Below are 14117 nucleotides of genomic sequence, written 5' to 3'. Positions count from 1 at the left end.
ATTGCATCTATATGAATGAGAAATATAATGTTTCAATACATGATTGATTGATATTATAAAGTATATGTATATTATATTTGCATTATACATAAACAAAGAAGCGACTCGTGCAAGTGCACGAGTACACTGCTAGTTAATCATAGAAAATAAGGATATTGTTCAATTAAAGTACCGGACGCACCAAGAGATTAATGTTTGAATTGATGATGTAATTAATGCATCCCAATATTTTTACAAGTAAATTGAACTTATTAATTGTTTGTAATAAATAAATCACTGAGCTGGAAAAAGGTGTGAGAAGAAATCCAAAATCCCAAACCCAAATTGCAGTTTTGCTATGCAATGAAAGTAGTGATCTAGAATTGAAGATGCCTTGCTTTGATTTGAGGTTATCATCTTTCTGCAGCTTTATGTGAACTATCTTATATAGAAATTAGGTGTTGAGACTTGAGAGTATCACACTATCACGTAAATAATGAGTGTAACGAATCTATAAGATTGAATCATACAAGTTTTGCATAAAAATGCACAAGAAATGTAATAGCATACTTTTTATGAGCTTTAAACTTAAGTTTAAACTTCTAAATCTAGTTTCTGTAGTCGTTGAACAAGTGTACCAAAGTACAGTGCATAAACTTTCAACCCCAAAAATTCTGGTCCCGGGAACTTGTGCATAGAAAAGAGGAAAAGCATTGGATTCTTTTATATGGGATTTCTAACTTTGCTATACCGAATATTATCAAGAATAATGCTTATAGCATATGTTTAAAGTTTAAATCTCACACACTCATATTACCTTGAGAAAGAGAAGGTGTAAATTTATATAACAAAATTTAAAAAAGTTATGCCGTGTGAGTATGTATGTCTATTTTATCTTTTCAAATCGTAGAGTTTATCTCTAAAGTAAGCGAACAACCTTGATTTATTGAAGTGAATAAAGATCTTAACACACTAAGTGATTTAAAGGGTTGAAAGTTGAATGACCCTTATTCTATTTAGGGACAAACATATTTTAGGTAGTATTTGCCTAATTTTAGCTATGTAGATAATAGCACTCGTGTCACAATTAAAAAGACAAAAGAGAATTTTCTTTGCCCACCTTTGCTTTTTTTTTTATATAAATAATATTATCTCTTTACCCTGTAAATCAGAAACTAATTTAATTAGAATGTGACTAGCTCTCTCGACAAATATTGTTTATAGAATTGAACACTTACCTTTTAGTCTATTTGGGAACTAATGAAACCTTACACATGTTTTTGTTGTTTCTCACATTTGGCTTTAATTGCCTATTGCTAAAACTAACTATATCATTTGGAATCTTGAACCTTACCCACTGAAATAAAAAGATTTTCTTGGAATATTTACATGCAAATTAATGTCCACACAACTATTAACAAGGACTACAAGTTCCTCATCCTTAACTCCAACATTCAACACATACTTCTTTGTAGTAAAATGGTGAGAAATGTTGCTCTTGAAGATAAAGGAAAGGTTAGATTTTCCAAGAGAAGGAGGCAGAGGAATGAAAATATTGTATCTACACAGCAACAAGGTCCAAAAAGCAAAGAAAAATTGGTTGAGTTTGTTTGTAGTAGTTGCATGCTATGTATCTGTTGCCCAATAGCTGCTATATGTTGTTGCATCAAGCTACCATGCAGAATTTGTAGGTGTGTATCAAGGTGGACTAATCATGGATCAAAGAATAAGATTTATGCTGATTATTCTTCATTTTCTGACATTGATTCAGATATCACGTCTTATAGGGTATAAGGTTAAGGTTAGTATGTAGGCATCAAAATTCAATTTTATGTAACAAAGGCATGACTATCATTTTGAAGGTTTTTTTGCTTGGTTGGCTTAGTTATAAGAAGAAACATGAGGTCTGGTGATGTTATAGCATGATGTTCTGCATATTGTGTGTGGAAATGAAAACTTCACTAAACAATTATGTGCCATGCAATTTTCTGATATTTGAGTGGCAAGTGTTCAGGTATTTGTGTTCTGTCCTCCAAATTCAGTCTTGGTTTTAGAGAAAAGAACTAGATAGTTTTGATGACATGAATAAAATATGAAAATGGTTGTCAAGAATGGGATTCGAACCCATGCCCTTTCGGACCAGTACCTGAAACTGGCGCCTTAGACCAACTCGGCCATCTTGACATGTTTGCTTATGTTGTGCAATAGAAATAGATCTTTAGGAGGGGTAACTTTCTGATCAACCCAAATTGTTGGGATGAGATATTTGTAGCATATCATCAATCTCTACTTGGTTCTCTACACAAGTGATTTTTGCGTCACAAACAAATTGTCTTTGGTATATACTATATGAGAAATTATTACTACGTAAAATAATGTGTAAGATCATTAGATATTTGGATTTATGAACACTAGGAATGCTGGATTAGATTTGAAAATTTTAAACTTCATAAATTCGCATAAGACTAATAACAATACTTCATTAATTTTGCAAACCAAATTGTACTTGATGTACTAAACTTGGTTCACCTAGATTACATGATTTTAATTTTTTTAGAGTAAATATTTATTTTAGTCCTTCATGCTTTTTGACCTTGCCAATTTGGTTTCTTAAAAATTAGAAAACACAAAGTAGTCCAAAAAAATTCAAATATTGATCAAACTAGTCATTTTAGCATGTTTTACAACACGTGATAAGCTGATAGAGACTAATTTGTCCCACAGTTGAAATTTTGTAAGACCATTTTAAGTTTTTTAATTATTATGAGACTAAATTGATAAGGTCGAACATGAATGATTAAAATGAGTATTTATTTTTATTTTAAATCATAAATTTTTTATGCTTCAACACTCCATGTGGAATATACATAAATTATTCATATGGAAGGAGGGGTTGAGATGATAAAACTATTTTTACAAACTACTAAGTTTAGCTTGAAAATTTTGATTGTGTCAAACTTTTTATGCTTTTACACTCCACGTGGACACACACCATAAATTCCTAGGCAAGAAATTTAATTTTCTCATTGGAATCCATGATATTTGGGATTGTATTAAGATGAGTAAAGTAAGGATCCTCTCTAGAGAGATAAATACATATTTTTTATTTGTATTTAATGGTAAAAGTGTAATTTTATTGTAATCAAAATAATATATGTAATTAAAAGTTACATTTTTCATTACTTTTGAAACACTTATTTCTCCATCATGGAGATGATACTAATTCTGATTAGAAGTATAGGTTCTAGCACACTTCGATTAGAACCTTAACACACTTAGATTGGAACCTTAACTTCAAGTTAGCTTATTGGTTTTGGTCCAACCCAAGCTTATATTCCAACATTTGCTCTATGTAAATTTAACAAAAATCTAGGTGGGACATTTTTCCTCATACGCACTCACATGTGAATTTCAACACCTCCCCTCATGTTGTCATGTGTAAGGGTTTTAATTTTTATTTTCTTTATTCACATTGATGTTTGATCTTGGAGGTTGATTTGCAAGTGAAAGGAATGTTCAAGATTGTAGACTTTTATGGTTATACCTCTCATTTGTCAATGTGTGTTTTCTATGATATAACATGCTAATGCAGGATTACACTACACAACAAAAATAAGAAACTCTTCAATTACAATAATACAGAGTGATGTAAAGGAATGTCAACAGGAAAATGTAACTTTGAAGTTGAAGTTCTGATATTAAAATGTTCAACTCAAACAAAATTTGCGTGACAATTTTTCTGCTAATAGTGGCAACAAGAAGTAATATATAGTTAGTATTTAAGCCTGGTCTTCTTGGACCTTAACAATAAGCTCCTCAGAAATATAGGAAACTAATTATAAAATAGTGACTAGAAATCCACTTCTACATAAACTTTTTGTTTTCCCTTGAGGTTTATCTAAAAGAAGTTGGTAGTAGCAAGCAGGGTCTCATGCACCACATCCAGCACCACATGCAGCAGCACATCCAGCACCATAATAAGGTTCTGGATCTGCATCAGAATTTTTCTGTTTGGATACACCATCCGCACAAGAAAATATTATAGCTGAGATGATGCAAAAGGAAATCATAACCAGCCACAATAATGCAAAAGCATTACCAAAGAAAACATGATTTGCATCCATATTGTTGTTCAACTCTCTCCATACTCTCACCATCTTGGTGTGAACTTAAGGACAAGCCTTGCTATAGTAACCATTCAACATTTTCACCTCTTATATAAGCTATAAGTCAAGGTTCTAATATATATATATATATATCTGTGTGTGTGTGTGTGTGTATATATTCTTTTTTTACATGGCGTTGAAAACGTTTTCATTTCTTCAGAATAACAAAGTTATCATTGATGTAGTTGTAGGCTATGGTGTGCCACTGTTTTTGTCATTAAGCTTAATTGTGGGAGCTAACATGACATGTAGTTTGTCAAATTTTGGTGACAACCCCTTTAAACTATTAAATTAGCATTGATATTTCATTTGCAATGGGTAAACTAAGCACAACTTCTTTTGGTCTTGGACTTGGGGAGGTTTCAACTGACTCAGTAATATCAAATATAAAAGGCAATTATTTGGTTTAGTGCTTGATTTGAGTATCAAGCTTTTCACACTTGAAATCATATAAAAGAACATTATTAGGGGCTCCACTTATGGTTTAGTGGAGTTGGTTCATAAATGCAAATGCATAGTGTTTTTTTAATCTTGGAATTCTATGGCTCATAATTCTGTTGGATTTTTGTTGCTCCATGTGTTATTTTGTTTCCATTTCCAAATCAGAAAGCTCCACTTGTGGGTTCTAGCCTTCTAGGGGCAACTAGAATTTCTGACTGGTAACCCACTATATGCTATTAGAGAAGTAAAGGGCCAATACTCTGATACAAAATTTCATTCATGAATAATTGTATGTTATCATTTAATGTGTGTGTATGCTATTTCTCTTAACCAAATCATATGTTATACATTGCTAGTTCTCTCAACCAATTCTCAGGGAACCATTTATTCAATCCTCAAGGCTATTGTTTGGTGAAAAAAACTAACAAGTGCATTAAACTATTTGTTAAAAAGAAAATTACTCTTTACACACTTAATCCATGTACATACACTCCTTAAAATATATAAGCTAAATAACATTTATATGACTTTTGATTTTGGTGCTGACAATCACCATATATTTATCATAGCAACTATACATATACACAACACTATATGGAAGTTTCAAAGTAATAGTGTATCAAGTTTTCTTTTCCTTCATTGGTCCTCTGGGAATTTTGTTGAGATATCTCTTGTCAAACCTTCTATATTTTTTCCTGAAGTCTAGTATGATATGGCCAACCAGATTGTTAATTTCTTCTTCATATTGTTCATACACAATTGGCAGCCCTTGCATGCAGAGAAAACCTTGTAATGAATGAACCACCAACAAGAAAGAAGACAGATTATAGCACTTAATGTTTGTGATAAAATCATACTCAAAATGAAACAAGGTGAAAAAAATGCATATGCTTACCAATATATAGAAGATTTACAAAGCTGAAGTAGCTTCCAATCACTGACAATATATAGAGGGAAACAATGATCTGAATTTTTTTGAGAAATGAGATCTTAATTAGGTTCACATATTGGTTGAGAATTGAAGTTTAAGGAAGGAAAATCAACAATAGTAGTACCATAAGAAAGTTTGGTAAGTCAGTTCCACATGAAATGTAGTGGAGCATTGGTAATAACTGGTTAAGTCTTCTGTGGATAATGGAAGCAATATCTTGGAAGAAAGAATCCTGTAAAATAATTTCTGGGATTTGTGGACTTTTCCTGAAGAGAATATATATTTACAGACAAAGGAAATGTTATGAAATTTTATGTACACAGAAAATTTTATTTACAAATTTCACATGTGAACTTTACTAGTACAATCTTCTATATGCAAAAGCATTGGATTGAATTGAGATCAATATATTGTTGATTTATAAAGCAAGGTATAAGACATGTTATTATTTGACATATTAGCATGTATATGATACTAAAAGTTGCTAGTAAAATATCTTCGGAGGGTCCATTCAATGACAGAAATTTGATATTAAGCAAAAAAAGGTACCACTTCAAGATATCTGCAACCGTGGACCATATGAATAGTACAAGCATGGTGGTGATGGAAATGTGACAAAGGAGAGTCACAAAATTGTACTCAACAACCTCAAACAGAAACCATATCACTGTCATCCCAAACAAAAGTGCACCTGATACATTTCTGTTCCTCCATAATAATACCTCTGCCACTGCAAGTAAAGTCACAATTCTTGAGAATCAAATCATGGGTTATCATAAATAAAAACTTCAATAAAGTTACATGACTAGCACAATGCCAATAGAAAAGAGACAAAAAACAAGTGCAAATGTAGTGTGCAATATCATGTCAATGAATCTATTTGTAGCAAAATATGAAAAATGAAGTTAATGATACCTTTTCCTCCTCCTAAAACATCATGTATTGGTTTTTCAAAAAGCTTTGGAGGTTTTGTGTTAATTTCATTATCAGGATCAGATGATATATTATTGTGAGCCATAATTCCTCCTTGACTAGTATTATGTTATTGTGGCATCATTTGATGATACATATTTATATTTACTGATGAATGAGTAGAGGAGATTCTATGCTCAATACTAAAGTAAGGAATGACTTGGAGTTTAACTTGAGGGTCCCTTTGCATGCTTGCTACTACTCTAATGTATATATGCCCTCACTCTAGATGATTCAGCTATAATGGCAAGTGATCCTATGGATTTTATATGCAATGCAAGCCAAGTAATAAGTAATTGTGTACTTCTATATCCTTATACTAAGTTCAACACCCTCATGTGGTGTTGGACACATATCTGATACAAATATTGTCATATTCGTGAAGGAATACGTATTTTTATAGTATCCAAAAATTAAAATAAAAATAAAAAAATAAAGATTAAAATATGTATCTAATACGTTTTCAACAAAAAATAGGATAAGATAGAATACGTTTTATCAATTTTATGAATTATTCTACAATATTTTCTAGTTTTGGTACTTGAAATTTTGGAGGACAACGATTTACTTATATTTTATACTTTATATATTTTGATTTACACTTATAATTTTATCATATTTTATATATATTTTTTTACTCTTTTATATGTATATTCTTGAACATATGTATCATATGTTTTAGAAAAAATGTATGTCAATGTATCAAATATATATCGTATCCGATACACGTATTTGTATCCATGCTTCAACTTGGTGCATACCAAATTGTTCCTTACCAATATTAAAAGATTAATTCTTTGGTCAATTCTACATCCATATATGTAAATAGCTTGACAAATAAGCTACATGTGTGTGAACTTCATTCATTTTTATTTTTTATAACACACCAATTTATTTATGATTAGAAAAAATTACTAATGAAAATTTTACTTAAGCGAAGTAATATTATTTTTTTGAATATTTTCTTTGCATTTCATTTCGTAATTGTTGATTTATGTTTTGTCTGTGAGTTCAGTTTTCATGAAGAAAAAAAAATTAGTTAAATATTTTATAACTTTCAAGTTTTATATTTCCCTCCAAAATTCAACTCAATACCATTTTCTCCTCTTAATAATATGCTGCTTCCATTTATATAATTATTCTATTTTTCTCTAATCTTTGAATGCTTCAAATTGGATAAAAAAAGTCATAGCAAAAAGAAACGCAAAACGTCATCATAATGTGAAACCTGGGTCCTCTCCACTTAAGTCTCTGTCAATGATTAACTGGCAAATGGAAACCTCGACAAAAGCATAATTAAATTATTACTAATTAAAATTATTAATTAATCAAAAATAAATAAATAAAGCAAAAATGACAAATAGGAAACTAGCCGTTAGAGTTTATCTTCCCCAATTTCAAATGAAGTACTCGCGTCTCACACACACTCCAATAATACCCATTCATTCATTTCAATCATCTACACCATCCAATCAGCGATTACATTCCAAAAATCTATTTTTTCTTCCTTTTCTGCTTCCGATTTTCACATTTTCGCTCTCTAGATTCTTGCCATAATTGTAGGTACTTTGCTCTGATTTCTTTGATTGGATCTGAGTTGAACAAAATTACTCAACTTTAGATTGAACCCGACATTGACGTGAGTAGCTGCTTCTATTTCCTTACTTCTATCGATTTTCCTTTTGGACTTTTTGATCTGTTAATGAAGTTTCCATTTAGGGATTTAGAATGTCGTATATATATTTTTTAAAAGATTTACTTCCTATTTTATGGCGTTGCCCAGTTTAATATAATGCTTAAAATTAGGCTCAAAGTTAAGTTAATATTCAATAGTGTGATAAAAATATTTCTTTTTTGGAGTTTTATTGTCTTTAAAATGAAATTATGCTCATTTTTTCTAGCCCTTTGTTTATTGTCATTATTATTATTGTTGTTTTAATTTTAATTTGTGCGTTTTGGGTTTGAACTTTGGGTTTTCTCAGTTAATCTTTGCATTTGGTCATTTTACAGTGAATCAGTACTATATTATCAGTTTATCACCTAAAAGCATATGAAATTGTTGAATCTGTCCATTTCATTTTTCAAATAAAATCTTCACTTCTTTTTTACAAGAGCTGAAATTTTATGTTAACTATTGTATTCAAGCATGAATCATGTCACAGTTGAAATCAATTTGATCTTATATAAATTCAAGTATGAGGAATAGAAATTGTCTGAAGAATCACCATTTCTTAAAATTTGTGTCCATTTTATTGATAATTTCCTCCACTATGACTTATCCAGAAGATGACTTTGAGAACACCTGGAACACCAGCTTCAAAGATAGATAGGACACCAGTTTCAACCCCGGGAGGGCCTAGAGCTAGGGAGGAGAAAATTATGGTTACAGTAAGGTTAAGGCCTTTAAACAGAAGGGAGCAGTTGGCTAAAGATCAGGTGGCATGGAACTGCATCAATGATTATACAATCATGTATAAACCACCCCCGCATGAACGCGCAGCTCAACCGGCTTCATTTAGTTTTGGTATCAAATAGAATTGGTCACCTTATTTTTCTTACTCATTACCATTTTTCTTACTGTCCCCAGTTTTTTCCATTTTGTGAGATTGTGACATCATGTTTTGATATTTGTTAACATTGTTTTTCTTTCTCCCTGCAGATAAAGTTTTTGGTCCTGCTTGTTTAACCGAGTCAGTATATGAAGAGGGAGTAAAGAATGTTGCATTATCTGCATTGATGGGTATTAATTGTAAGTGTTTTTGCATTTTTATACCCTTACCTCTCTAATGATTTGTGCCTTTGCTAGTATCTCTCTCAACTACATAATCATTTCCTGCTTCTTTTATTGCAGCAACTATTTTTGCTTATGGACAAACAAGTAGTGGAAAGACATACACGATGAGAGGAATAACCGAAAAGGCTGTGAACGATATCTATGAACATATAATGAATGTAATTTTTTCTGAAACCTATTGTAGTTTAGTTTAAGATATAAAGTATTAGATTGGTTTTAGTTCTGTTAATTACAACTAATCTTTTCAATCAATTGCAGACTCCAGAAAGAAATTTCACCATACAAATATCCGGACTAGAAATATACAATGAGAATGTTAGGGACTTGTTGAATTCAGAATCTGGTCGCAATTTGAAGCTTCTAGATGATCCTGAGGTATTTTAGAAAAATATTTTCATTTTAAATTATCTAGCATGCAATTTAGTAGCTAGCTATTGAGTAACTTGAAAATTCATATTTATTATCATCCGTGTAATGTAGAAAGGTACTGTGGTGGAGAAATTAGTGGAAGAAACAGCAAAAGATGACAAGCATTTGAGACATTTGATCTCTATTTGTGAAGGTATGAAGATCTCTTTTTCTTGGATGAGGGTATATATTTGTTTCCTTGTCCAAACAATTTTAAGAACTTTCTATTTTTTTGGCAGCTCAAAGGCAGGTTGGCGAGACTGCATTAAACGATAACAGCTCACGTTCTCACCAGATAATTAGATTGGTTAGTGATAGTACAATTACTTACTACTGTACTAGAACTCGCAGAAGATGAATGTCTATCTTTCTTTTCCTCTCAGAACTAATATGGTAGAGAGAAAATTTATTTTTTGGGTGTATATTGCAGACAATTAAAAGCACTCAGCGTGACAATGCCGATTGTGTGAGATCTTTCGTTGCAACCCTGGTAATTGAAGCCTCCCACTTATCTACTTTTAACTGGACTGTTTAGTTGTCATTGACTATAACAGACTCATTGAATATGCAGAACTTTGTTGATCTGGCTGGAAGTGAGAGGGCTGCACAGACACAGGCAGATGGCACTAGGCTTAGAGAAGGTTGTCATATTAACCTTAGCTTGATGACTCTTACAACTGTAATCAGAAAGCTCAGGTCAGAATTCGTCCTTTACCACTTTATGATACTATATATGCTAAGACTCAGTTTAGATTAACTTCGCCTAGTTCCTTGTATATGTAATTTATAAATTACATGATTTTACATTAGACAGATGGAAGTGAGAACATGTTTACAGGAAGGTGATTGGATTGTTATAATGGCAGAAATCACCTCTTCCGATATAATTGAGTGTCCTTGCATGCCAGTGAACTCCACTGATAGCTTGTTTTCATATCATCATATGCAGTGTTGGAAAAAGAAGCGGTCATATACCTTACAGAGATTCAAAGCTCACTCGTATATTGCAACACTCCCTGGGTGGGAATGCACGCACTGCCATCATATGTACTTTAAGTCCAGCACTAAGCCATGTAGAGCAATCACGAAACACTCTCTTCTTTGCTATCCGAGCAAAGGAAGTAACAAATAATGCTCAAGTTAACATGGTAACTACTGGTTCATAATCACTTTGTAATTTTTTTTAAACGTGTTCCCCTAAAATCAGTAGAACAAAATATGACTTCTTTCTTTTTAAATGTTCTGTGTAGGTTGTTTCAGAAAAGCAGCTAGTTAAACATTTGCAAAAGGAAGTAGCGCGGCTGGAAGCAGAGCTTCGCACTCCTGATCCATCGAAAGAAAAGGATTGGAAAATTCAACAGGTAAATTTGAAACTATAAAAAAGGTCATAGTTATGAACAAGTATTTTTCCATAATACTAAATGTTGTAACCTAATTATGTCCAGATGGAAATGGAAATAGAAGAACTGAGACACCAGAGAGATCTTGCACAATCTCAGGTTGATGAGTTACGCAAAAAGCTTCAGGATGACCAGCAGCAGGTTTGTTTCCCATTTATTTCCTCTCTCTCTCACTCATGCAATTCATTTCAACTGACTTGAAGATATTTTTTGCACGTCAGGTCTCAAACCAACTTGAATCACAACATATGTCAGTCAAGAAGTGCCTCTCATTCACTGGTGTAGCATTGCCAAAGCCCAAGCTAGGCTTTGATAGAGTAAAAAACACCACATTAAGACAGTCCATGAGACAATCATCTACTGCTCCTTTTACCCTTATGCATGAAATTCGCAAACTTGAGCACCTCCAAGACCAGCTGGGTGAAGAAGCCAATCGAGCTCTGGAAGTATTACAAAAGGAAGTGGCATGTCATAGACTGGGTAACCAAGATGCAGCTGAGACAATTGCAAAGCTGCAAGCTGAAATAAGGGAAATGCGTTTTGTTAGGCCAGCACCAAAGGAAGTTGAAGATGGAAACATGATTTCTGTGCACAAGAGTGTTAGTGCTAATCTCAAGGACGAGATTAGCAGACTACACTTCCAAGGAAGCACCATTGCAAATCTTGAACAGCAGCTTGAAAATGTTCAAAGGTCCATAGACAAGTTGGTGATGTCTCTCCCCAACAATTTTCAACAGATCATCAGTGAAGCATCCCCTAAGCATAAAAAGGAACACAAAAGGAAAAAGTTGCTTCCTTTGTCTTCAAGTAACGCTGCCAATCTACCAAACTTTATAAGATCTCCCTGCTCTCCATTATCAACTAGTCAGCAAGTTTTGGAATCAGATATTGAAAATAAAGCCCCCAAGGAGAATGATGATGTTGTTTCAACCGACACTCCGCAAGAGTCTGAGAAAGACACTCCGTCAAAGAGTGAGGAAGGTGGAGATGTTTCATCGAAGGAAAATAATTCAGGTAATCGACGCTGTAGTTCAGTTAACATGAAGAAAATGCAGAAAATGTTTCAGAATGCAGCAGAGGAGAATGTGAGAAGCATAAGAGCGTATGTCACAGAATTGAAAGAACGAGTGGCCAAGTTGCAGTACCAGAAGAAGTTGCTTGTTTGCCAGGTATAAAACACCCTTCAGCTTGCATTGCCATTGCAGATTCTTCAGTTCCATGTATTTTTCCTTATAGGTTTTCATTAATGTTCTTTGATTCACATCTTTTGCATCTAGGTGCTTGAGCTTGAAGCAAATGAAGCAAATGGCCATGACATAGAAAACGAAGAGTATACATTTGAACCGGAAGAACCTCAGGTTCCATGGGAAATAACATTTAGAGACCAGCGGCAGCAGATCATCGAATTATGGGATGTATGTTATGTTTCCATTATTCACAGGACCCAGTTTTACCTATTATTCAAGGGAGACACCGCAGATCAAATATACATGGAAGTGGAATTAAGACGTTTGACATGGCTGCAACAACACCTAGCAGAAATTGGCAATGCTAGCCCAGCTCCTCATGTTGGTGATGAACCTACCATCTCACTGTCATCAAGGTTCTCTCTATATATTTTCGCCTTCACTTAATTTTTTATCAATGAGTGTGGATTTTTATTGAATATAAATTTTACAATATGCAGTATGAGAGCCTTGAAACGAGAAAGAGAGTTCCTTGCTAAGAGATTGACATCGCGCTTGACGCAAGAGGAGAGGGATGCATTATATATCAAATGGGATGTCCCCTTTGATGGTAAACAGAGGAGGTTGCAATTTGTGAGTAAGCTTTGGACAGATCCTCATGATCCAAGGCATGTACAGGAGAGTGCTGAAATAGTTGCAAAGCTTGTTGGTTTCTGTACAGGAGGCAACATTTCAAAGGAGATGTTTGAGCTGAATTTTGTGCGTCCATCTGAGAAGAGGCCATGGTTAATGGGATGGAATCCTACTATAACAAACTTCCTTAATTTGTAATAAATTTTATGTTTGTAAATTTAGTACCATTAAAATCTTTTAAATGGGAATTAACTTTGGAGCTTTTGCTCAATTCAAAATGATTGTTTGGACAATATTTTTCTCTAATAAACTAGTCCATCCCATTGGATTGTATGGGTTTATTTATAAAAGAATGCAGTTTGAGTACACGTTTATTTTTGTGACATGACACAGATTAAGATAATTCTATGTACAAGTTTATTCTTTGATTTTGGTCTCTCAAGTTAAGTTTGTACCTATTGTGGAAAAATAGAGCAAACAATGGACATGTTTGGCATGTTTTGGAAAATTTTGTTGACGATTCCAAACATCTTTGATGGGAATATGGAACTGAAGCAAGGAATGAACAACATTATGATAATTGATTTCAAGAAACATGGCAACTCTTGAGGCAGATTGAATGCTGCAAAATTACATATGTTATCATGCACATTGAACATGACAATTGCTTTTGTTCTTTATTATGTTTATTTAAGTCAAATAATGTTTTTCTCACAAGTCATAAGTAATTTCAATTGCAGAAACAACTCTATTATACAGTCAAACCTTAATTACAACAATCATAATATGAAAGAGAGATAGAGAGTCAAGAAATAAACGTTATCTGGTACTGCTTTGAATTATAAATACAACATTTTGCACCAACTAATGTAAGATAAAACCACAGTCATCACACCAAGCAACAGAAAAAGGAAAACATAAAACCACAGCCTAGAATTCATTATGACTAGTACTTATAAGTTATAAGACATAGACCACACCACAGCATAACATAAGATAACACTACTGATCAAGATGCATAGTGTAAGCAGGCAGAGAAAACTTCTTCAACACTTAGCAGTTTGGGAAGGGAGTGCCACAAGTGCTAGCAACTCTCCTTGCATTGGGAGTGTTAACAAACTTCTTGAGGTTGGGATTCTGGAGGTATTGGCAGAGACAAGGTTTCTGTTCTTTGATCTTGGAGCAGCATAGGTTAGATGGAGCAGA

At 33.1% G+C, this 14117-nt stretch overlaps 2 protein-coding genes, 1 long non-coding RNA gene and 1 other non-coding gene across 6 annotated transcripts in view; 2 read left to right on the top strand and 2 right to left on the bottom strand.

Moving 5' to 3' along the window:
- Positions 1-13820, top strand: part of LOC109358213 — a 19683-nt gene extending 5863 nt beyond the window's left edge. The window contains exons 2-3 of the long non-coding RNA XR_002108929.1: positions 5368-5375; positions 13607-13820. This is a non-coding gene — a long non-coding RNA (uncharacterized LOC109358213). The remainder of the gene's footprint in view (positions 1-5367; positions 5376-13606) is intronic.
- On the bottom strand, positions 2083-2163 carry TRNAL-CAG. Its single transcript has one exon. It is a non-coding gene; the product is annotated as a tRNA-Leu (tRNA).
- LOC109358211 (reticulon-like protein B9) lies at positions 5031-6574 on the bottom strand. The gene is made up of 5 exons (XM_019602312.1): positions 6433-6574; positions 6067-6247; positions 5642-5783; positions 5482-5551; positions 5031-5372 (listed from the first exon to the last, which is right to left on the bottom strand). Exons 1-5 carry the CDS (start codon positions 6533-6535, stop codon positions 5206-5208), a joined length of 663 nt encoding a protein of 220 aa, XP_019457857.1. The 5' UTR covers positions 6536-6574; the 3' UTR covers positions 5031-5205.
- Positions 7875-13339, top strand: LOC109358207 (kinesin-like protein NACK1). Of its 3 annotated transcripts, none has more exons than XM_019602306.1 (15): positions 7875-8052; positions 8773-9013; positions 9149-9238; positions 9341-9441; positions 9542-9658; positions 9764-9845; positions 9931-9998; positions 10122-10181; positions 10263-10387; positions 10641-10839; positions 10942-11052; positions 11137-11232; positions 11313-12260; positions 12369-12694; positions 12779-13339. In XM_019602306.1, exons 2-15 carry the CDS (start codon positions 8776-8778, stop codon positions 13107-13109), a joined length of 2892 nt encoding a protein of 963 aa, XP_019457851.1. In that variant the 5' UTR covers positions 7875-8052; positions 8773-8775; the 3' UTR covers positions 13110-13339. The 3 variants fall into 3 exon arrangements, with proteins under 3 accessions (XP_019457851.1, XP_019457849.1, XP_019457848.1); XM_019602304.1 differs by having other exon boundaries at positions 7875-8132; XM_019602303.1 differs by having other exon boundaries at positions 7876-8128.

The sequence above is a fragment of the Lupinus angustifolius genome, chromosome LG10, assembly GCF_001865875.1.
Source record: "Lupinus angustifolius cultivar Tanjil chromosome LG10, LupAngTanjil_v1.0, whole genome shotgun sequence".
Taxonomy (NCBI): domain Eukaryota; kingdom Viridiplantae; phylum Streptophyta; class Magnoliopsida; order Fabales; family Fabaceae; genus Lupinus; species Lupinus angustifolius.
Note: the sequence above shows the minus strand (reverse complement) of the source record. Positions and strands in the feature narration are given on the sequence as shown.

Coding starts and splice junctions, on each gene's coding strand:
- LOC109358211 (XM_019602312.1), bottom strand. CDS start 6,535: ATGGCTCACAATAATATATCATCTGATCCTGATAATGAAATTAACACA. Junction 6,248..6,432: donor TGTTTTAGGAGGAGGAAAAG/GTATCATTAACT, acceptor CTTTACTTGCAG/TGGCAGAGGTATTATTATGG. Junction 5,552..5,641: donor ACTTACCAAACTTTCTTATG/GTACTACTATTG, acceptor AAAAAAATTCAG/ATCATTGTTTCCCTCTATAT.
- LOC109358207 (XM_019602306.1), top strand. CDS start 8,776: ATGACTTTGAGAACACCTGGAACACCAGCTTCAAAGATAGATAGGACA. Junction 9,999..10,121: donor CTCACCAGATAATTAGATTG/GTTAGTGATAGT, acceptor TGTATATTGCAG/ACAATTAAAAGCACTCAGCG. Junction 10,182..10,262: donor GATCTTTCGTTGCAACCCTG/GTAATTGAAGCC, acceptor TTGAATATGCAG/AACTTTGTTGATCTGGCTGG.